We start from the raw sequence: 24,966 nt of genomic DNA on the forward strand, positions 1-24,966 counted from the left end.
ATGATTGGTTCAACGTCGCGTGAAGCTGCCCAGACGCCTTCTATTTTATTATGCGTTAATCTTCGCGTCAAATCAAGCTTACAATATTAAAGTATCAAACTATATCCGAAAAATATGCAGCGAGTGATAAATTTGGCGCGAGAAATTAACCTCGTGGGGATAACCACTTAAACATTCTCAGTAATCCCTTTAGTACAGTCATGGTAGAGCCTGAACCTAAGTGACTAGACCCTCGAATGAAAGCCCGATACCTTACCCAGCGCGCGCAAACCTCAAGTTAGGATTTAAAGTAGGCCAAATTTACGCGCGAATTTAGGTGTAGATAAAAGAGGGTGGTATGTGTACTCACTGGTATCGTAGTCGTAGCTGTCCATGTCCGTATTGGTGTTAGTGTTGTCGGCAGATCGCGCGACGAACATGATACCTTCGTCCTCGTGACTGTCAGTGGATGGAACTTTATGGAGGGAACCAGAAGGGGATAACATGTTGTTGGGCGATGTCGGCTTTAATTCTTTCACCGGACTGGCCTGGCTACTCCCCCCGTTTGAACTTGAACTCGTCGGAGTTCTATCGGGCAAATCGAAACGAAGAGTCGGGTTCGCTTGACCTAAGACGAAAAAAAAGAAATTGACATAAAAATAGGCCTAAAATTAAATTATAAAAACAGCGGATGTCTCAAGTTACCTTGAGGTATTTTGTGCTTGCAGCTGGATTTGTGCCCGTTAGGTCCGTAGCCATTTTGAACTCGACTCTTTTTGCGGTGCCTTAAATTGTTGTCTCCGGCCATTTGCCGAATTTGCATTCGCATTTGATGGTGGAAAGGCGGATGCGTTTTATTTTCGTAAATAAAGTTACGACTGTATCGTCGGAACTGAAAATACAAATGTCTTCCGTTAAAACTAAGCCTAACTTCGAACTTAAGCATATTGTCATGGTTACGTACTTAAGCCTAACTTAGAACTTCAGCCTAATATTGTCATGGTTACGTACTTAAGCCTAACTTAGAACTTCAGCCTAATATTGTCATGGTTACGTACTTAAGCCTAACTTAGAACTTCAGCCTAATATTGTCATGGTTATACATTAAATCTTAACTCCTAACTTAAGCCTAATAATATCACGGTTATGTACTTAAGCCTAATACTATCACGGTTATGTACTTAAGCCTAACGAGTTAGGCCTAATTATTAATGTTTGGGTACCTTTTTAGGAGGTTTAAACATGGCGTCTGATAGAATATGATGTATCTCAGCATCTGCCAAATCTTTATTACTAGGACAATAATCCAGTTCTCCCATGTCAAAGTTCAACAGCCCGGAACTGTTGTGAGGAATGGTCAATTCGTTGACAGTCTCACCACTACCGCCATTAGGAAAGCTGAAAAATCAATCTTAGGGTTAAGCCTCAGTTTCCTTTCTCAAAATTCAATTAAATTTAGGAAACAAACAGGAGCCGTAATCAATAAGTCACGAGAGGTCAAACCATCCACTAAAACTAATGACGGACGGACAAAAGGGTCACTAAAGGTTAATCCGTTCGAGTCGTTAGTCTTCGTTATTTTTTAGGGTTAATTAAATTACTACTTAAGTAATCGTTATTACATAAATCGCACTCTTAGTAAATAAGTGTTTTTTTTACTCACTCGAAAAGCTCATGGCGAGGCGGCCAATTTATTTTTTATAGAAAAGAGTTCATTGTTAATTTTTTTTTAATTTCTAAGTTTTAAAATATTCCGATTTAATTTTAATCTATATATATAAAAATTCTAAAATAATTCTAAAGATACTAGGTTAATTAATTAATTAAGTTAAACTAAATTCTGCCCCAGAAAAGCGTAAATTTTTAAAATTAAGTTTTTAATATAATATAATATATTGGTAAATACTTTTATAATATTAATAATATTTCTAAGAATATTTAAATATATAAATAATATAAATTAATACTCACGATTTATGGAAATTAGCTTGAGTGTACGATCTGAATAAAGTCGATAATGAGACGCTATTATCGGCACCCATAACCGGGACCAAATTCCCATTTTGTTTAACTAAATTCATGGCATCGGCCAAATTTAATTTTGAATACGTTTCGAAGATTTTCGGTTCCCGGACCGCGTGGTCACGTGTCAGGAACGGTCTCAAATACTTATTATTGTAATACTTAAATCTAAAAACGAAATTGAAAAAAAAAAAAAAAATTATATTAAAATTAAATTAAATTTAATTAAAACTAATTACAATTAAATTGAAATAATTAAATACACTTACTTATCACGTAAATGATAATTTCCCATCATCTGACCGGCAATATCTTCGATACCGGCCATAAGATGGTCCATTAACTAAAACAAATTAAAATTAGGCCAAATTAATTAACTATTACTAATTAAAATTAGGCCAAATTAATTAACTATTACTAATTAAAATTAGGCGAAATTAATTAACTATTACTAATTAAAATTAACTTACTCTAACGTGTATCCTTTCATTCATAGACGGTTTAGTTTTACTGGAAGTCGGTACGTTAAGTAACCTTACAAGCGGTCCTATTGTCATACCCTAAAATAATACACAAAATGTCTCTATATAGCAATGATATATTTATCATTTGTTGACATGAATCATAACAACCAAAATACTGCCTATAGCCTAAAAACAGGATAGGGTTTTTATTTACCTGAATAAATACGGTGAAATAAACAACGGCAATAACGGTGGTGACCATCATGTCTTTGGTGGGAATGACTTCTTTCTCGATGACAAGTACTAAGGCGAAGGCCACAGCACCACGCAACCCGCCGTACGCGATGATAAACTGGTCTACTTTATTAAATCGATGTAACCTAAAACGGTTAGCTAACGAAGATAAAATAATAACCCCTGCAAATACAAAAGAAAACAAGTAATAATATTAGAATTTAAAATAATAAACAACTTATTTTGAAACCCCATGTTATTCCTATGGCCCCTGCGGGTACGTTTACTCCGCTTGCCTTTCGTGTGTTTTGGCAAAGCCCACTTATAGGCTGAAACCATCCCATGTTATTCCCCATAGCCCCTGTAGAACTGTTTACACTGCCGCATTTTAAAGCTCAAGAGGGAAGTCATCATACAGGGGTAAGGTTAAAAATATATTTACCTATGGCTCTGTAGATGGTACAGAATAGGATGGTTAATACGACGAACCAAGTATTCCAGTTGTGCTGGTCATTGACAGTCGAAACACCCAGGAACATAAATATAATGGTTTCGGAAGAACTGGCCAACATTTTCATCGTGTATTTGACGGTCACGTGAGATTTGTAAGAGATATTTTCCTCTACGTAATTTTTCATCGTAATTCCGGCGAACGTTAAACTAAAGAGTATATATATTACGCAAAAATTAAAAATTATTTATTCAGTCACGTGGAAACATTTCCTGCCAAATATTCCCGCCCGAAAGTATTTTAAATATATTTAACTCCCACATGATCACTTTACATTGAATAAAATTCAATCGCGAATTTTTGGGTTTGAATTACGCCTAATTTAAGATTGCCAACCAATTTAAAACTGTCTCTTAGTGTCTAAAACAGATTTAAATGGTAGAGTAGGCTTAGGATTAGGTCTATTTCGAGTTCTCTTCTGAAGGATTCATTAAGCCTACTTTTGAACTTTGAATTAAAACTGCCTCTTAGTGTTTAAAATAGATTTAAATGGTAGATTTGGCTTATGATTAGGTCTATTTCGAGTTCTTTTCTGAAGGATTCATTAAGCCTACTTTAAAGGACAACTTTTGAACTTTGAATTAGGCTTAGCTTGCGTTTAAGCCTATTTTAAAAAAAACAGTTAACTCACGCTAAAATTCCGGAAAGATGGAAGAGCTCGGCGCTGAGATAAGCGAGATAGGCCATGATGAAAACGAAGAGAGGCTCGATAACGCGGACATGATGGGTAAAACGGGAAATGAAAGCGGCTATCAAACCCCAAATGATGCCCACTAAGGTCCCGCCCAGGGCCACCACGAAAAATGACGCCACTCCGGCCACGTAATCAGTAGGAATCATGGCCACGTTGTGAGCCGCCATTGTAGTATAACCCTCAAACATGTGATATAACACCTGTAATTTAAAAATCAAAATATTTAACAGAAATTCTTAAGCCTAAAATATGATATTTATTATGTTAATTTAATATTGTAATATAAACCATTTTAAAATGTAAAGTAGCGTTTTACCACTAGAACTAGGTAACTATTATTGACCTTCAACCCTAATTAATTTTAACAAGACACATTCTTGTTGATCTTTAAACAAATTGACATCACCAGAAAATATTAAACTTGTCCAAAGTTTGGACGTGAAAAATGACAAAAATTTTATATAGAAAGAAAAGAAAAAAAATAGTAAATGACAATTTTAAACATGTTCTAGGAAACTTTGCTAAACAATTGTTTGTATTTTTGCAGGAAAAACTGAATTGGACAGGTATAATTTTGTTTTATGCCGAAGATTTTGGCAAAAGTCCGTAGTTTCTCGCCTTAATTAGGGAAAAAGAATAAATATTCGATAAGGAGAACGGGTTTTATCTTCTCTCAGAAAGAGCCAAGGCTAATTATCTCGAGTCGCCCAACTTCCAGAGCTCGACAACGACGACAAAAACACTAAATCATTAATAGCGTAGCAAAGTGGCTAAAAAGAACGTTCGCCTGGCGTGTAATGTAAATTGCTATACTTGTAGAAAAATAATCTAAATTATTCAAAGCGTGTTTTTCTCCTGGAAGCCTACGCTGTTTTTTTTCTTCTTTGAATCTAAGGGTGAATTACCTATAATAAGTAATTTTATATCCATGTATGTATTTTTTACATACGTTTGTGGAAAATACCAGTTTCTATCATTACTCGGAAATAAATCGAGTATTTTTTTAGAAATAAAAATAAAATAATTTATATATTTTGGGTGATACTTATAATCAAGAATTTCTTGTTGAGGTTTTTTTTAAGGACTTACAATTTGTTTTCAAAATAGAGTGAAATCATTGAAATGATAATAGCGCTAGATTTTGAAAAACAATAGAGAGAGGCCTAGCACTAGATTTTTTTTGAAAAAGAATAGATAGCACGAGATGTTTTTAAAAAGAAGTGAGATTTTGAAAAAAAATGTAAATAAATTAGATAGCACGTGATTTTGAAAAATATTCGATAGCACGTGATTTTTTAAAAAAGCACGAGATTGAAAAATATTAGATAACACGAGAATAGATAGCACGTAATTTTGAAAAAAAAAAACAATCGCAAAATTTTGAGAAAAAATAATAAGATTCATAACTGGTGAAATTATGGAAAATATATTAAGTTCATAGAACGCGATTTTAGAAAAAAAGAAGTAAAATTAACGGCTTGTTACTTGGAAATTATTTCTTATCAAAATTTAATTACTATAAAAAAATACCGTTTCTTTCCCCATCAGTTAAAAGTCAAGAGACAAGACGAGTTAACGTTTAAGAAAAACCGGAAAGTGTTTCCTTATAAATTTTTTTATTATGTTTAAAAACCGGGTTGAAAGTCGGGAATTTTAAGCGGCGCAGACACGAAACATATTTAGAATTCTATTGTTTTAGAGGTCACGCCGCGGCTAAAGCCCAAAACGTCTATGGCGTGGTACGGAGGCAATTAGATTACCCCCCAAAAAAACGGTATAAAACCAGATGGGAAATTGGAGATATTTCCCAAGGATTCTCAGCTGGCCTCAAGTAGGTACTTGTACGTGTTAAAACGTTTTTTATTTTAATCTTAAGAGAGATATTAAAGAGAAAAAAGCGCGTCCGTCCCACTTTCATCTTATCTTAGTGCCAAGCCAGCGAAGAAGGGTTACCTCGAAAGTTTCCGATTCAAAGTTTGACTTTCCCTGATAATTCCCTATTTTAGATCTAATATTGTCAATGTTAACGGTGCTTTACATTTTAAAGAATTTTGTTATAATCTAACCAGGTGAACTCTAAATTTGGAAATTACGTTTTAACAGAAGTATATAATATACTTCTCTTCGAGAGAAGTGTACCAGCAAACAGCGGGGTGGGTATTTATAACATGATTCTTCCCCCAACATCTTTTACATTTGGAGTGTTCAAGGTTACTAAACCGAATCACATACGCCATGTAAATAGTTCCCTCATCATTATACTCTATTAGCGCTGCTTAACTATTTGATTTCCAAGGCGCATTCATGCGCTTGTGGATTAATTTTTTCCCACGTCAAGATAATCAAGGTTTGTTGACTAATTGATTCTAAACAGTTATAGAATGCCCACCTGACGTTTGATGAGCGGGAGAGCTAAAAAAGGGTACGTGAGCCTGGGAAGAATCATGAATTACATAACTTAAGTATTAAGAGGATACGGAGTGTCTTCCAAAAAACCCCAGAAATTTTCCCTACTCAAATAAAGTTCCCTAACTTTGATAAAATTCCCTGACCTTCCTGGTTTTCCCTAAACTGCATCGATTAATTTTCTATAAAATTTTTGAAGTTTTAAACTAAACTATAAAGTAAAATAGTTCTTACGTCTTAAGTACTTAAAGGGTAAAATTAAGGGTTAACAATTACTTACCACAGTTACGGCATCGTTAAGGAGAGACTCTCCAAAGACTAGGATATAGAGAACTTCGTCAACCTGGATTTCCTCAAATACAGCGAGAACGGCCACCGGGTCGACCGCGGACACGATGGAGCTAAACAACAGCGTGTCCAAGAGTGGTAATTCCACTCCGTACAGACCGGTCAAGCCGATACCCCATAAGGTGACGCCAATCATCATGGCGTTCCAAATGGTGCCGATCTGTAACGATACGGATCGAGGCTGTTGATAGGAGTCGTAGATAATCCGGGAGGTAATTAAAACGTAATTAGGGTAATTACCACGGCGAAAATGAGAATAGAAACTAAGTTGTTGAAGAATTGCCGGTTGGGCATGAAATAGCCGGCGTCCAAGACTATGGGCGGAAGCATGTACAGGAAGAATATGTTGGGGGTCAAAGGTCCCACGTGCGTAATTCCCGTGTAAAATAATAGAAGACCAATGGCTACCCCGACCACAATCAATAGGCAACTTTCCGGACATATTAAAGACAATTTTGGCATAACATGGAAACCTAAAAAAATAGAAAATAAATTACAATTATATTTACAGGTAATTTCAATCTGAAATATATTCTATACAGAAATTAACTTTGCAAAAGAATAAAAATTTGAGCCTGATTCAAAGGGTGTGGTCTAAACCGCACGTACATTTGATTTTTAAAGTTTAACAACTTAAATTAACACAAAATAAAAAGGAACAAACAAAAGTGCATTATTCAAGTTTTAAGTTTTGAAACCGCACGCTCTAAATTACACATAGACATCCTTCAAAATATTATAATATTAGGCCCAAAAGTTAAGCCTAATAGGGTCACTACAGACTTTAAACGACAGGTTTCTATGGTAACAGTCTGTCCATTTTATTTCGAGTCAATACAGCTAAAGGCGGGGTTGATTCAGCTTATTAACTAACAGCCCACCTTCCCCTCTATTGCTTTTTCGATATTAAACAATTTTCACTGTCACTTTCCTCGTGCGTGAAAATTGAAATCAAAGCGCGTGATAAAATATGTCTATTTGTTCAAGTTTGTACGGTTAATAAGGAAAAAGGTGGGGAAATATAAAATCTCGCAGCATGTTCCCCATTTTCCCTTCATTACCTTTACCAAAATGGACGAAAAAAACTACACTATCACTTGACCTAAAAGTCCAACATGGCGGGAAAAATTAAGCCTACTTTCTCATAGAATACAAAAAGATATAAAATACTTAATTATATAAAAGAATTCACAAAAGTAAGATATGAGATTGGATAATAAAATGTTTCTTAAGCGTTACAGTGTCTTTGTTGCGTTACTTTAAAAGGGGGGTGGGGGTTTGGTTTGTGTTTTACGAGGAGATTCACCGTGACCTTAATTTGGTCATGTTTTGAAAGAAAAGAATGATTAAAAAGGGTACTACAAAACTTGACCTCATTTGCATCGATGAGTTTGACAATGAATCGAGCGGACTTTCATTTTGATGTTGTTATTATTTTAGATTTTTGCGTCACTAAGAATTATTTTCTGCTTAATTTTTCGTAATCGGGTCAAGTGTTAGCCTTTGTTTCAGATTAAAAAGCGTTTGTTATTTGTTTTTCTTACGCCCGCTGAGTTTGAAATTAAATCTAAGCCTCGGTCAGATGATTTTTCTGTTTCACGTGCATTTAAAATGTCTCGCGCCCTTTTACTACACTAATTGAAAATTGTTTTCCTAAGCCTACTTTTCAAAAAAGGCTTAAACATTGAATAAAATAACCTTCCGTAAATATTTTAATGATTGTATTTAACCCTAACAGCCCCCAGGTTAAAATACCTTGAAATTTAAATAGGTATTATACCTTTACATCATTAAAAATTAAATTTCCACCCATTTTAACAAACTTTATCCGTGATTTTCCCCGGCTATTTGGAAAATCCAATTGAAATAAAAATTTAAAAAATCTATAATAATTTTTCCTATTCCAATATTGGAAAAGCAATCAGCCAATCAGAATCCGGCTTCTTAACTGTAAAATCAATCGAAGGCCACCCACAATAATTACGTCTAAGCCTTTGTCAATTAAAGAACTTGAAATCGAACCCGCATAGATACCTTTACAAGTAACTTTGAACTCAATCAAGGCTACACTTAGAACCAATTTCCTCCAAATAAAATGTAGTATTGGAAATAATGATACATATATGAGTCTGGGTTTGGTTTCAAGCTTGATTACGTCACAAGGATTTTTTTGTCTCATTTAAAATCATTAATAACTTATTAAAAACACTAATTACCCGCCTAAAGCTTTAGCTCATGGGCAAGGTAATTTTTAAAGACCATAATTTGAAATAAATACATTTTGAAATATAATTCAAAATTTTTTAAAACAATTTTTTAAATATATATTAATATAATTTAAATATTTTAACGACTTATTCTATTTCAACGCCATACCATGACACATGAAAAATTATTGAGCTTAGTCACTTTTCATAACGAGTATTTAATATGACCAATAAATTGTAACAGCACTCCACCTTATTTTCCCCTAAGCGCGAATACGGTTAAACGTATGTAACTGCCACTCCTGTTCATTTCAATTCGCGATTAGTTATTGAATACCTTGAAGGGCTAAACGTATTCCCCGGTGATCTATAACCCCCACCTTTCACTGTATTACGCAGGACGAACGCGAATAATAACTTAAATCATTATTGGAAATAAAAAATCCTTGTACAGGTTCAATATCATCGGGCGGGCGTTGTCTAGGTTTTCTCGTGGTCTATTAAATTAAAAAGCAAATAAAAAAATAAAAAACACACGCCTATATCACGTGTTAAAGATCAAAATCACCTGGCAACACTGTAAAATTTATTCAATAATGAAAGGTTGTCCAAAAACACCGTTAGATTCTAAATCACAAATTCCAGTTATTTTGAATTAATTTCCCTATTATTATGACTAATAATTAGGCCTAAAAAGAAAGGGATTTGGTTGCCATAGCAACGGAGCAAGGTTATCTATCTTAAACTCAATATATATAAAATTATTAGCATCCACACCCCTTGGAAACTAGGCCTAGCTCTCGCTCAAATTTCAAAATTAATCCGGTGTTAATATATTGGGTGTGATCACATGTGACGTCACGGTTTCCTAGACTAGAGTCCCAGGTATTTAGCGCGCAAATAAATAATGTAGGGTGTGTGTGAGTGAGTCTGACGTCATGTCTCGTTCTCGAGGGGCCGGTCACTCAGTATAATCTGTGTACACAACGGTTCCTTGGATTGTACTAAAGTAAAGTTCTGCCCTTGACAGTGCTAAAATTATTACACGTAATCAGTAATCTTTAAGCAGGGACTTTGACAGTGATTAGCCCCTCGCTCGTTTTTTACCAGGTGCAAATATTTTTCGTTTTCCGTTGGTTTTTGACGATATTTAAATAATGATATTTCATAAGCCTTGGCTATTTCTTAATTTCTAAGAAATTATCATATATAAAATGAACCACTCCTCTAAAATGATATAATTTATTCGTTTATTTATGGAAGGAGGGACTCTTAGACATCCTGCCCTTTCCTCTATTACTTCTAAATTCTTAGACGAAAAAAAAAAACCAAGGGTAATCTAGTGAAATTATCTCTATTTTTAGAAATTTAGACAAAAGATCGGTAAATTCACAAAGAGGCATACATAATCATAATAAATCAGAGAAACTCTAGGCTTAATTACGCGTTAAAAAGACAAAACTAAAGCTACTAACAATATCTTTTGTCAAAGATAAACCATTATTTTCTTAAAAACGGTATAAGTTTACATAAATTACGGGCCTCTAAAGACGCGGCTGAGTTTTAAGTCAGTAAAGCGTGAAACATTTTTTTAAAGTCACTCCTATAAAATAATGGTTTCGTTTTGCAAGACGCAGTTAACGATTCAAAAGAATGAAACCGAAAACCAAAAATATAAATATTTTTCAAGAATTTTCCAAAAAGGGGTTTGGTTTCGGAATTTAAAATTTTAAAATGCCGGAAATAAATAATCCGATCAAGGTTTCCTTTTATCCCAATTAAAGGCGTATTAATATTTAATCGTAAATTTAATAAAGAAAAGGTAGTAGTTAGTACGGTTAATTACAATTTGAAATGCTTGAAGAATGTTTGTTTACGAGTAAATTCAAGTTATTTTTTGTAACTTTTCTAAAAATAATATTGTTTTGTTTATGTATTTTTTCAAGGGAAATCATAAATATAAACAATAAATAACAACAATATTTCGTAAAGGTTATAGTAGCTAAGGTGGAAAGTTTCAAATTTATTTATTTATTTTTTTCTTCTTCATAACAACGTTTTAGTGGGATATTTTATGTGTGTTTTCGCGGTAGAATGGAGCCCAGTGAAGCAAATTATAAGTTGACAACATACAACCAGTGTTTATGCTGAATATGTCATGGGCATTGAGTTTAAAAACGTATTTAGTATAGGCTAATGTACTTACTAAACGATATCGGAGGTATATTATGTATGTCGAAAACTTGACCCATTCTTTTAGTTTTCTTTAAACATGTTTAATAATTAACCGTTTTAAAAGTGGGAGTCCAGAATAAAAAAAAACCTTCACCTAATAAACGAATATTGGTCAAGAGAGACCCTACGTAATTTTTAACAATTTCAGGTCAAAACCACGTGGTAATCTAAAGCGAATTCGCGCCCTTTTTTATAATAAATCGCGCGCTCTTCTGTAGCACGTGTTAATAATTTAATTACATTTCCCGCGCTTTTCAATTACACGTTTTTTTCCCCGCGCTTTTTTCCTATAATTATGAAATCCTCGTGCAGTTAAAAATGAAAGTAGAAATTTATCCTCAAACGCATCATTACGTGTTCACGTGACGTTCTGGAAAGTGTAACCAAAACATTCTCATTATAAATTTCGGGCGAAATGTTTTTGGCGGTAAAAGTGAATGACCGCGATCCGAAATTCTGAATATATATTTTTGCTCATGCTTGGAATCTCCCGCCAAAATATTCCAAAACATTTCCTGATTCCGTGGATAAAGCGAACTTCCTAAAAAACTAGGCCTAAGAATTACGAAATTTGTAGCTACCCAAATAAACACATCGTTAATGAGGGTGAAGTCTAATTAGACTTAACGGTTTCACGTTTTTACCAGTAACTCGTAACATATATCACCATAAGTTCATAAGATAAGTTTATCACTGGTTACAAACTGGAGCTTGTCATGAAGTGACTGAGGTAAGTAATAGATTCGAGATAAAGCGACGACGCCTGGTGAGGCGCTGTCATTTGTCAAAGGCTTAGTAAACAGATTAAATAGGGATATGAAAGTCCAGCAAAATTAACCTAGTATAGTCAATCAATTCTCGATGTTGTTCTTAAACTAGCTCGAGCTGTAAGTCTCTAGTATTACAAATTATACCTAGTGTCATACTTATGGAACACGCCTTATAATATCACCATAAAGACATTCTTGCGAAAATTTGTTTAATAAGAAAGCGGATGGCACCTTCTTCAATTTCTCAATAGAAAGATAACGTTAAGTGCCAACCCCTTAAATAATCTAATTTCTACGAATTGAATGTAATCTATGATATTACGTAATCACTTAATTGAAAATTTTACGATTGGATTACTTGAGTCAACATAATTAAAATACACCAATTTTTTAAACTACTATTTGTCTTAATTTTTTTATTAATAAAAATTACCCAATAATAGCATACCTTAATAATAATAAAAAGTTTTTTTTTCTATAACAGGAACAAGGATAAAATCCAACATAAATCTTAAATATTATATTTGAAAAATGTAACCCTAAACCAGTTACGCAAAAACAGAACTGATTTAGAAGAAAAAATAAAATAAAATAGTATAATACTTAAAATGTAACCAATAGTAAACTATCGACAATTCCTTCCAAGATATAACCAAGAAGTGATATCTAGTTTATTAGGGAGAAGGTATAAGATGCCTAAGTATTCTCGCGCCATAGTCCCAGCCCCTCTTTCAAAAAACAAGGGGGGGACGTAAAAGGAGGCCGGGCTATTTCGCCTCTCCTCAGAGTGGGAAAATACGTAATTTTCGTCATTCGCGTCGCGCTGACGTGAGTTTTTCAAGAACCAATGAGATGCTGGTTGTAATTTAGAGGCGGCGGGGATTAACTCCGGACCTACGTTTGGACTCGAGATAAATTGGCTGGAAATGTAGCGAATTTATAACTTCTCCCTAATAAACTAGATATCACTTCTTGATATAAATAATTCTAATTGAAAGTTTTGAGACTTGAGGGGAAACTTTAAGACCCCTTTGAGACAGATATAAGAGAAAATATTCGGTAATATGGTCAAATAAAAAAAAGTAATTTAAATTATTTATTGGTAATTTTCAGTTTGATTTATCGAGTGTTATTACGAATGTATAATTCTTTTATAGAATGAAAAACGTTTTAGAAATCGCAATCATGAGTACGAGTGGCATTGACCCGAATAAGTCCAAAAGTTCTTTCAATTTTAGTTAAGCCTAATTTGAAAAGATTTTACTTAAAATTTATTTAATACATTTTGCGAGATAAACACTAAATAAACGAACTGGGATGAAAAGCGGATAACCCTGACAAGAATTTTCATCCATTATTTATTTTTCACGCAATTTCACACGTTTTCTTTGTCCGATTACTAAATAATCTTGAAGTTGAAATTGATACTGACAGCTTATCAACGTTTTTGTGTAGGAGTTATAGGTAATGACTTTTAGCAGAGAGTGAGTGTCCGATGAGGGAAGCTTAATTCCAAGGCGAGACATTAAGGGAATAAAAAAATAAAAATTAGGGGTATCGTCATTACAGACATTGAGGTCAAGACAACCTCGAAAACTCGGGAAACAATGAGTACGGGTAATTAAAAATTTAAAATCAAAGTGGATCCGTAATGAAAAATAAAAATCAAGGTATTGATTTCGTAATGTTTATAAGCGAAAGAGAATAAAATCACGTGTCTAAATTGGCTGAACGTGCAAGTTTTTTTAGAAAATATAAATTCACGAGCGCAAGTCCCTTTTCTAAAATATATATAAAGTCACAAGCGCAAGTCCCTTTTCTAAAATATATATAAATTCACAAGCGCAAGTCCCTTTTCTAAAATATATATAAATTCACAAGCGCAAGTCCCTTTTCTAAAATATATATAAATTCACAAGCGCAAGTCCCTTTTCTAAAATATATATAAATTCACCGGCAAAAGTTCCCTTTCTAAAATATATAAATTCACGAGCGCCAAGTTCTTTTGTTAAAATATATAATTCCACGAGCGCCAAGTTAATTTTATAAGATACAAATTGGCATGATTAAAGTAACTTAAGATGGCACAGGCTTGAATTGATGACATATACTGAACATTCTTTCCCTTGACGAAACAAATGTTCCCTTTTGTATATCGGGAATTAAAAATAATGACTTGTAATTTGAGCCTGGGACAAAAGAAGAATTAATGATTTATGGGCTTGCCAACGTTGTCGTTACGTTGGTCGGCTATTCTGGGAACAATCCTTGAAAATTCTTATCCAAAAGATGCCCTTGAAACAATCGATCTCGGACAACAGTTACGGCTTTTGGGACCATTTGGGACCAAGCCAAAAAGCTCGACACACGCACGCCCTCGCCTAAATGTATTATATCAGAAGTAAATAATACTTCTCTTCGAGAGAAGTGTACCAACCACAAAGCGGCGTGGTAATTGTAACATGATTCTTCCCAACATCATTTTACATTAATTATAGCAAAGTTACTAAACCGAATCACATACGCCATGTAAATAATTCTCTCATCATTACTCTATTAGCGCTTAGCTATTTGGAAAGGCGCATGCATGCGCTTGTGGATTTTTATCCCCCCACGTCAAGACAATCAAGGTTTGTGGGTTGATTGCTGAGGATTTTGTAAATACCAAACAGTTATAGAATTCACCTCTAGCACGGTGAACTTTGATGAGCGGGAGAGCAACAAAAAGGGGTCCCTCGCCTGGGAAGAATCATGTTACATAACTAAAGTAATAAGAGGATACAGAGTGTCATCCTTCTTCTTTTATCCCCTTCTGATTATATTAAATACGGTCCATCTTAAGTACAATTATACTAGCATAAATACTGGCCTAAAATATTTAACTACCAAAATTCAATCGACTACTTTCAATCTAAAATAACTTTTAAATAAACCGCCAACTTAAATTAAGGGCTGCACATACATAAAATAACATTAAATTTAATTTTATACAACTCCTTAATTAGAAATTCGTGAAATTGCGTAATTCAATTGCGAAAGAAAGAAAAAGAAAAAAAACGTGTCGAAGACGAAATCACGAAAAACTTCCCGCGAACATTACTTAAATGATACACAAGGTTAACTTTTAACTTACTCTATCATTAAACTAATTAATAGTTACTTTATTACACAAAATGAGGGAGGAAGGAAGGTAGAGTTCAAATTTAATTATAATTCATTAAATTTAATCCATTCTTCCCAAAATTTCGGGGTTAGAGAGATAGTAAATGAATGAACTAAAAAAAATAAAGAAAGCAATTAAGTTAGCGCCTTTTTCACTTTTATTTCTAAATTCTCTAACAATTTAATAATTTTAATTTATTATTTCACGTGGTTGTACATCCAATACGATCAAACAGTAAATTATTTTGGATCAATACATAACCATGACGTCACAGGGCACAAGGAATTCCTCCCCCCCCCCCCGCTTTCCTTAGTAAAATATCAAAGGTTAAAGTGGTTGAACCATTTCACTCTCCGTCGCTTAGTTAATCTTCCAAGTACTCGACAATCTTACAAGTACTTTCGAAAACCCTTTTTAACCATACAAATATGATACGATATCATCAAGAATAAATTCCATTCGCTCAAGAATGGCGTGATATAAGCCGATTGATGCGTGCCAATAGCTTCAGGCATGTTAAAAACACTATTACAATACCATAAGTTTACAAGATATGTTCTTTCCATAAGTATGACAATACATGTACTTCGTAATGCTACAGACTTACAGCTCGAGCTAGTTTGAGAACGACAAGAGAGAATTGATTGGCTACACTCGGTTAATTTTGCAGGACTTCCATGAAGTTCCATCTTCCTATTTACTCTGCATTACTAAGCCTTTGACAGCACCAAAACCTTGCAACGCTTTACAAGAATCTACGATCTACCTCATTCACTTCATGACAAGCTCCAGTTTGCAACCAGCAACAAACTTATGGATGGAACATATCTTATGAACTTATACTCAATAATCAGGGGATACTTTAGTCAATTCATGATTTGTATGAAAGGGCCTTTTAAAAGGTAGCTAGATGGTCACTTAGCTTCGTATCTTGATTGGCATAAGAATACCACTCATAAGAATACCACTCATTCCCTATCTTGAAAATGGTATCTCAATTTAATAAAACACGTTCTCTTAAACTCCTATCTTTCAATTTTCTCAAAGTGAAGCACGAAACTCTACTTAAAAGGATGAAGAATCCTTTAACCTGGAGTGGTAGCGCTAATTTATTAATTTTATTTACCGCATTTAAAAAGAAAATTAGGTAATTTTCTCATTCATAAATATTCTGCTAACTGCATGTCTAAATTATTTGAAAATAATCATAGCTTCATACACTTTAATTGAAAAAATAACTCCAAGGACCACTTGAAAAACCGCGAAGATACCTGCCTTTTTCAATCATTAATAATAATAATGTACTTCAAAAAACTAAGTCTAAGTAATAAAACATAAAATTAATTAAAATTGTGTAACAAACCGTCAGGGGATGCTAGGGTTTTCTAAGCGGCCCCATTTATTATATAACTCCTAAGAAAGACAAGTTAAACTTTAAAAGCCATCCTTCATTATATAAAAGCGCGGGGAAAGTTGGGTAATAACGTAGTTTACATAATACGTGCTGGAGCCAACCAACCAAAGGAGAGCTCTATTTGTAAAGGATAGACAGATAAACTCTCAAGGGTGATCATCTGACCTCTTTTCCTAATATTTGTTCATTTTAAACGAGTTAACGAATACGAAGCTTTAAGCGTGGGTGAAGGAATCACTAAGCTGATTTCCAAATTCTTACGAAGTTCCTTCATTCATTCACTTAACTGAACGGATAATCTCGGGAGAGCTCGTGCCAGAAGGGGTTTTTACATCTCGAGGGAATCGATACTACGTCAATTTAAAGTATCTCTTAGTTCAGTGCCATCCTCTTTTACGAGAGCGCGCCCAGAGGCAGGGATACACAGTTTACATCCCTCTGTACCGCTACTAGTCTATTATAAGCCTTTTCGATGTAACCCAACAGGGAAAGAGACGGGGGTGTAACTTTGCCTTCCATCTCGCTCTTGAGCGCCTGCGCTCTAGGCGTTTTGGCCCAAAACTTTTGGGTCCTGAGAGAGAGCAGAGACGGCAATGGGTTAACCCCTCTTGTAGGACCCGAAGAGGATTATTTCATCAGAATAATTAGAAGTTATGGTACATATTATTAGAGATGGAGTGACGAACCCCTCGGTTGAATTGAAAGCGCGCGCCCGCGCACGAGGACATCCAACTTTCTTTTACCGTTTCCCGCCAAAAGAGATTCAACAAATCAATCATTCTGAAGCTGGCGCGTGATCTCTTTACATCATACAAGAAAAGTACTTTCTTTCATATTTTTGAGAGCCTAGTCTAAAGTTTGGCGTAGAAAAATATGCGATTTTAATATTCATTTTTTTTTCTTTCTTTTTTTAATTTATTTAAAACGATAAAGGCATTAAACGAATGACTTCTGGAATCTCACTTTTTTAAATATCCTGTGTTAAATATTATAATAATTTGAATAAATAAAAACAGGTTAAAATAATGGACCAATAAGATGAGAGAGAGCCGTGGGTAAATTAAAATTAACCAATAATAGGAGTTATATTAAATTAGGGCATGTTGCGTAGTATTATTCAAATAATTCGTCCGTAATATTGCTTAAACAAAAATGCTCCTCAATTCAATGAAAACTTGAACTAACGAAATTCCATAACCCAGGAAGTAAAATTTTATTTTCAATTGGAAAATATTCAAACTTCAAACAATAAAAAAATAAAAAATATGTTTTAAAATGTTTGTATTTTGTTCAAACTTTCGTCGAAAATAAATGTTTTCTCTTATATCTGAGGTCAGTCCATAACTCGGTATTACCTGTCAGTGAATGCGGTTAAGGTTTAAACGCGGATTATCCCTTGAAATATGGACAGGTAACAATAGTAACTGTAAATCACGTGTATTGTTTGAAAAAAAGGTAACGTTATCCTTTGGAACAGGAAGGAATTCTATAGAAAGTTTTTTGGCCCCACAAACAAACAATGGGACCATTATAATTGTGATCGATTCGGAAGAGAAGGTAATCCCAATTTTTGGGAGGATTTTCCCCGGGATTTTAAAACGTGCTAGCATTCAAAGATTGACTAATTTCCCGCCTGTTTAATTATGGTGGGAAACAAAAAGAGCGCGAGATATTTTTCACCTTCTTTAAAATAAAATATTTCAAGAATTTTAAGCCTAATCACGTGGCATAATTACGCGTGCTAAGCTAATTTCCCGCCTTATTTTTATTTGGCGGGAAAAGAAAAAGAGGCGCGAGATATTGTCTCGCGCTTATATTACAGTTGATAAGAAAACTTCAACAAATACTTCAAAAGAAAGAAGCATCGATACGAAAGAAGTGTTAATCCTTAATTTAAGCCTTCCACAATTAAACTTTATCTAACAAAAATTATCTTTAACATGTAAGATATACTAAATGATTTAGTGGTAGTGTAAAATAGACTCAAATAAAGTTCTAAACCGACACTATTTACCAATACCCTTTTTATCAAATACATAGATAACTTAAGAACAATATTATAAAATTAAATCCCAAATAAACAGAAACTAAATTCATAAAGAATTGGAATCTATTCATATAAACAAGATAGTACATTTTCCTCGTATTAAAAAGATACAAAAGTTACTCATACGAAAAAACCCCAAAACTAATGAAAAGAAAAAAATCTTGCGCAGAAACCGAATTATTCGTATCAATCTGCGCATACTAGAGTCAGAAAATATTGATTTCAGGGAATGGCACTTACGCATTGTTTTCACAGGCCTTCTCTACACCGCGGACTACTTCTTTTCTAAAGAGATTTAACCAATGCGTAGCCCTCCGCCTTGTAAAAACAGCCCTAACTTTTCCAATAAAATTATTCTCAAATTTTCTTTTTTCTTAAAATAAGCTTTGAACCGTAGAGAATTTATTCAGCGTATCGATCCACGAAATTTCAAATTTCCAAGAAATTCTTCAATGTTAGATGCGTACTTGTACAGAAATATATACTACAGCTTTTTTGTAAACATTTTTAAGCCACTTTTTGTGTTTTCATTCTTTTTAAACTTTTAAAATATCTGGCAAGAATGGCCCTTTGATAAAACGTGATAAAGCGCAAGTTTATGGATTAAAAACATATGGTACCATATGTGCATTTTAATAAGCAACTTTGCAATATTGCAAGTCGTTAAAATGTCACATTTTATTATTTTTTGCATAATTTAAATTCCTACTTACTAACTGCGAGTTCTAAAATAAACTAACTAAGAGCTCAAGAGAAATGGCAAGTACCAGCCTTTAACTGTATTAAATGCAATTAAAACTTAACATATACTGTCACATCAAGATTTACTATTTCAATTATTATATAATTTTTATTTTAGTCATGTAAAGTCTCATTTAATTTGACGAATTTTACAATTATTAAAAATTTTTGGGCTTTTGAAGTTAAAGGCCACACTGTGACGTACTCGTCCTTGGGAATAAGTTTATATGAAAGGGGGTTACGTGGGCGTATCCGGGATAGGAGAGGGTGGGCAAAGGCCCAACCCCGGGAAAAATCGATGCCCGTATAGAAAAAAAAATATATCGTACCAGCTGAAATTAAACCCCCAGTAAATACTAAAAGGAACAAGGTTATAAGGGCCAAATTTAAAATACACGCTAACACGCCTTCCACTGCAGTGTAAATTCAAGTTAAAAATAATCTTCACCTCGTGCCAGACCGGCTAGACGAATACTCGCCCTGAATTAAAATCAGGGTTTTTATTGTATTATAACTTTGTATTTCAACAGGAATTTGCACCGTTATGGAATTAATTATCAAGGGCTGTTTAGTATTATTCTTAGTGCAAATTACGGTTGATTTTTATCATTTACGAATTCCATCGCACGCGCTCATTTCAAATGCACATACCGAACCGCACGCGCTTCAATAATGTTTTTTGGCTAAGCCTAATTAAGTAAAAGTAGGCTTAAGTACTACGCAGATCTTCAGAAAGGAATCACGTGATAGGCAGTCAAAATACGGGATAAATTGGCGATAATAAAACAGATTCATCTGCCAACTAAACCCTTATCGTTAAATTAATTCGGAAGCTAAAATTTGGTGTATTTTAACTTGCTAAACACTGGTACAATCATATGATTGCATCTCAAATCACACCAAACTAAATTTAAAAGAAACTTTTGATATTAAACTGACAGATTTACGAGCATTAACGATATCAGATTCGTACATACGTGTACTTGAATTCTTCATTAGGCTTAGTGAAATGGCGGGAAAAAAATTCATAGGCTAAGAGAAAAAGGCGGGAAAAACATTAATAGGCTTAGATATAAGGCGGTAAAAAAATTCATTCAAAATTTACTTGGTAATTTTCCATTCGAAAAATAAAATACTTTTTCCCGACCATTTTAATTGAAATCACGAGTTAGTCTCGCCCTAGACTCTAACTAAATTAAATGGTACGTGCGCCATTTATATTACTGAAGCTATAATTTCACGCGCGATTTAATTAAATGAAAAGGTTATTGGTATTTTAAACTTTTTAGGGTTCAAGGAATGAATAAAACGATTTAAAATTAAAGAAAAACAAATCTATTAAAAAATATCCTAACTGGTTATTTGTTGGAATTACTTTGAAAGCACCCTATAGTACACAAGTACAAATGACAGGAGTGTTATTACGTATTCTATATTTGTGTATGTCTTGATAGCTTGAACAGGTTATGACTTTTGTATTCTAATTTTAATTCTAACATTTTTTTAAACCTCCATTCTTCGATGTGTTGAATAAAATTTGAAAGACAGGTTGTTATTTACATATTAGAGATGTTAAGCTGAATCGAATCCATTTACACGTGTATTTATTAATAAATTAACAACTTAAACTGTCTAAATATCTAAATTTCACTTCGTGACTAGATAATAAACAAAATAGAAAGTTTTCGACTAAAAATAGTTAAAATTTAATTAATATACTTTAAAAATATATATTTTAAATTTAGACATTGTTACGTTTACTTTATACAAATAAAACAATCATCACGAAGTTGTTTAAAATATACAAATAATTATACAGCCAAGGAAAGAGAAATCTTGGCGTACACGTAAATTTATGACCGCGTACTTATAACGTCAAGAAAGCGTATGTGAAATTAGGGTCATTGAGGTCAGACAAAGACGAGCCATTCTTTCCACCATAACAAAACCCTGACCAAGAAGCCATATTTTACGAGGCAGGCAACCGAAAAAAACATAATAAACATATTCTAGCATCATTCTACTAGAAAATATTACGACATCCTTTATTAAACCTTGGGATGCAGTGCTCTATAAATAAGCTTTGCAGTTTGCACTAGACAGAAGGCAGATGTCATTATTTTTCAACTTAGGGAACATAAAAGTAGCGTTTATAAAGCCATGACATTTCGTGTTATACTTCCATATATCATAATACCAACAAAGGTGAAGTACTGCCCTTAAGGCATTGTTTACCCTATAGAACCGTAATTTGTTTACACTCTACTAATGGCTCAAAAACGGACGGCAACTTGATCGCAACCCTCCCCCCCCCTGGCCTTGGTGCATGACTTTCCGATGAGTTAGGGTTAGGTTAAGATCTCGTTAGGGTTAGTGCTTAGTTAGGGTTTAGTTAAGATCGCGTTAGGTTAGTGCTTAGTGAGGGTTTAGTTAAGATCGCGTTAGGTTAGTGCTTAGATAGGGGTTTAGTTAAGATCGCGTTAGGGTTAGTGCTTAGTTAGGGTTTAGTTAAGATCGCGTTAGGGTTAGTGCTTAGTTAGGGTTTAGTTAAGATCGCGTTAGGTTAGTGCTTAGTTAGGGTTTAGTTAAGATTGCGATAGGTTAGTGCTTAGTTAGGGTTTAGTTAAGATCGCGATAGGTTAGTGCTTAGTTAGGGTTTATTTAAGATCGCGATAGGTTAGTGCTTAGTTAGGGTTTAGTTAAGATCGCGATAGGTTAGTGCTTAGTTAGGGTTTAGTTAAGATCGCGATAGGTTAGTGCTTAGTTGATAACTTGTAATATTTTTATCCATTCACAGAGTGTAAATAACCCCTAATTGTAAGTTTGTTTAAAAATAGAATTCCCAGAAAAGACGAGTTTAATTCTTATCTCTCCTTAGCAGCAACAGCCACGCTCTGCGTCGTCACAAAACCATGAAGGGAGCAAAGCCGCGCGCGTCAGACTCAGAGACGGAAATAAGGAGCTCGGGACTTCCCGGATCAAGGGAAAATCTCGAGCCTGGCTTCTTACGTCATACAAAATCATATGACGCAATGAAATGCCAAAGAAGAAGTAGAAATATAATAAAAAAAACTCTACCATTTCCTTTGATTCTCAATCTTTATCGAAAGTTATTTCCCTAAACCATCTTTTCCCCGATGTAACAAACTGAAGGAAGCCAGCGCGTCGTGTTAAAATGCGTTTAAGTTATAGAAGCGTATATGAAACGTTTTGTTTTTCTTCAAGTTTAAATTTTGGTCACGTGCAAAGTATAAAACTCTTGTCGACACTTTTATAGCAATCCCATTGGCGGAACGTTGTAAAAACGGTACAATTTTATGAGACACGTATTCTTATTTTTTTTATATACGAGCAAGAAGTGATATCTAGTTTATTAGGGAGAAGGTATAAATTCACCACATTTCTAGCTTTTTCTCCAGTCCAAACGTAGACATCCGGAGTTAATCCCCGCCTCTAAATTACAACCAGCATCTCATTGGTTCTTGAAAACTCACGTCAGCGCGGCGACGCGAATGACGAAAATTACGTATTTTCCGACGAAGGAGAGGCGAAATAGCCCGCGGCCTCCTTTTGCGTCCCCCCTTGTATTTTGAAAGGGGGACTGGGACTATGGTGCGCGAATACTCAGGCATCTTATACCTTCTCCCTAGTAAACTAGATATCACTTCTTGGTAGGAGAAAATATATCTCCATATATTCCGCGTTGTAAGAACTTGGGGATAATAATAAAAAGCTAAGATTTGGGGTTGTCATCTAGCTCAAGCAAGGGCTCAACCAACTCGGACACGCTTGAAAACGCGCGTCTAAAGGCATTATTAACGCTTAATCGCTTAAGAAACGCTTACCCCCATGTACTACGCGCGTATATACTTTCAATTTTGATATAAATAATTTTTTAAGAAGTAGGGAAGAGTGGCGGACTAAAATGGGAGGAGTTTAGCTACGTCATATTGATTGGGTTGTTAGGTCACAAGGTCCTTAGACACCCTTTAATTTTACACGAGCCTGCTTCGTCAGTCCTCTCCCCTACTCCCTTACCTGGTGCGTGACAAAACTCAGTATCACGTGAAACATAAGCTGATACGATATACAGGGTGTTTTTGATAAGTCTGCCATAAATTGAAGGGGAATTTTCTTTGGGTGCATGTACGATTTTGAGTCGAAAATGTAACTTATATCTCCATTTTGATTGCCCTAAGGGATACAATACAGTTTTCAAGTTATGATTTGATTGGAGTGTTTTATGGATGACCCCTTAATTAAATAAAAAATCATTGTCTAAATCAGTTTCTTAATTAATTTTAAGGGGTCATCCGTAAAATATTCCTCTAATCTTAACGTGAAAACAGTGTCCCTTATGGCAATTTACAAAATGGAGATAGAAGTAACTACATTTTCGACTCAAAATCGTACATGCACCCAAAGAACATAATCTCCCTTAATTTATGGCAGACTTATCAGAAACACCCTGTACAAACAGCTTTTTGATATTATAAACGTCCGGTTTACACAGCTATGCACTTTAAATAGTCATAAAAATCACGTGATATAATTATAAACGTATTCTTTCTACAATAACAACGAAAAGAATTATTTTTCTTCTCAAAAGTTAAAAGTTACAACACTAATAAGCGTATAGTTAATTATGCCAAATTTAAATTTAACTCGAGTCTAAATTTTTTTTTTTACATAATTTTCGTCGACACCTTTCACTCGGTCACACCTTTATGATTTTTCCTTTTTAAAAACAATTAAAAATTAAATAATTATTTTGTATTTCTATACCTTAGACCAGCATATAGTGAAAGGTACCTAAAATTATATTTTCAAAGCCAACTACATTGTGATGTTAATTTAATTTTAATCATCCTTAATTAAATAATAAATTGCCTAGACTCTAGATTATGTTTTGTTAATTAACCGTCCGTATCTCTGTTGAACTAACAACTTAATTAACTATTGTTTTAAAAGCTTTTCTCATCCACAAAAAAAAACCACAAAAGAAAACAGTGCACTGAGATTCTTTTAAACTTGGCACAGTTTGTTTAAATTGCTATTTTAAATTAATTAATTTAAAGCTCTTTTCCACGAGAAACAGTTTCTTAAAAAAATAGTCTAAATTCTTTAAAAGAGTAATGGCAGTCCCCTACCTTTGACTATATTAAGCTCTAAGAGTGAAATAACATTGACTGCCATAATGTCTACATACCCACTGGGGTATAGCATAGAGAAACATAAAATTAAAAATAGAACTCTCTCCTCGGAACAGTTTGTGTTTAAATTATTTAAAACAACTCCTGACCTTCAAACGCTCAAGGATAGTTTTTAAGTGGCTTGGTTTACAAGGCAAAAAAAAATTAGAAAAACCAATCCCCTCAAATACTATATTTGTCTGGAAGACTGAATAGAAGTTGAGTAAATTAAAACTCTTTCAGTAAAATATTCAAAAGCTACCAGTTCTTCAGTAAAGTTTACGCAAAATTTTGAAGTAGGTATATATTTTAAGTACAAGTATGGTATATACAGTTTATTTTTATAACAGTTGAAGAAAATGGCAATCCATGTGTGACGATATTTTATTTTTCTTTTTTAAAAAAAGGAAGGGTTTTGAGGACCACAGAGTTGTTGAAAATTCGAGTACTAGGTAGTTAATATTATTTTCGTTGGTTTCTGAAAACTCCTAATTATTTAATAGTTAGTGTGTATTAAAGGGGCTAGAAAATTTCCTCCC

At 34.0% G+C, this 24,966-nt stretch overlaps 1 protein-coding gene across 1 annotated transcript in view; it reads right to left on the reverse strand.

Annotated features, from left to right (window-relative positions):
• Nucleotides 1–24,966, reverse strand: part of LOC149676571 (sodium/hydrogen exchanger 1-like) — a 43,699-nt gene that overhangs the window by 3,245 nt on the left and 15,488 nt on the right. Inside the window, exons 2-12 of the mRNA XM_089837591.1 lie at nt 6,899–7,131; nt 6,591–6,818; nt 3,842–4,104; nt 3,142–3,359; nt 2,680–2,882; nt 2,472–2,561; nt 2,271–2,344; nt 1,951–2,169; nt 1,203–1,377; nt 685–871; nt 350–607 (exon numbers count right to left, since the gene is read on the reverse strand). Of these exons, the coding sequence (XP_089693717.1) occupies nt 350–607; nt 685–871; nt 1,203–1,377; nt 1,951–2,169; nt 2,271–2,344; nt 2,472–2,561; nt 2,680–2,882; nt 3,142–3,359; nt 3,842–4,104; nt 6,591–6,818; nt 6,899–7,131 (2,148 nt within the window). The remainder of the gene's footprint in view (nt 1–349; nt 608–684; nt 872–1,202; nt 1,378–1,950; nt 2,170–2,270; nt 2,345–2,471; nt 2,562–2,679; nt 2,883–3,141; nt 3,360–3,841; nt 4,105–6,590; nt 6,819–6,898; nt 7,132–24,966) is intronic.

The sequence above is a fragment of the Phalangium opilio genome, unplaced genomic scaffold (genome assembly GCF_054372755.1).
Source record: "Phalangium opilio isolate 3A_F unplaced genomic scaffold, DU_Popi_V2 ptg000045l_1, whole genome shotgun sequence".
Taxonomy (NCBI): Eukaryota; Metazoa; Arthropoda; class Arachnida; order Opiliones; family Phalangiidae; genus Phalangium; species Phalangium opilio.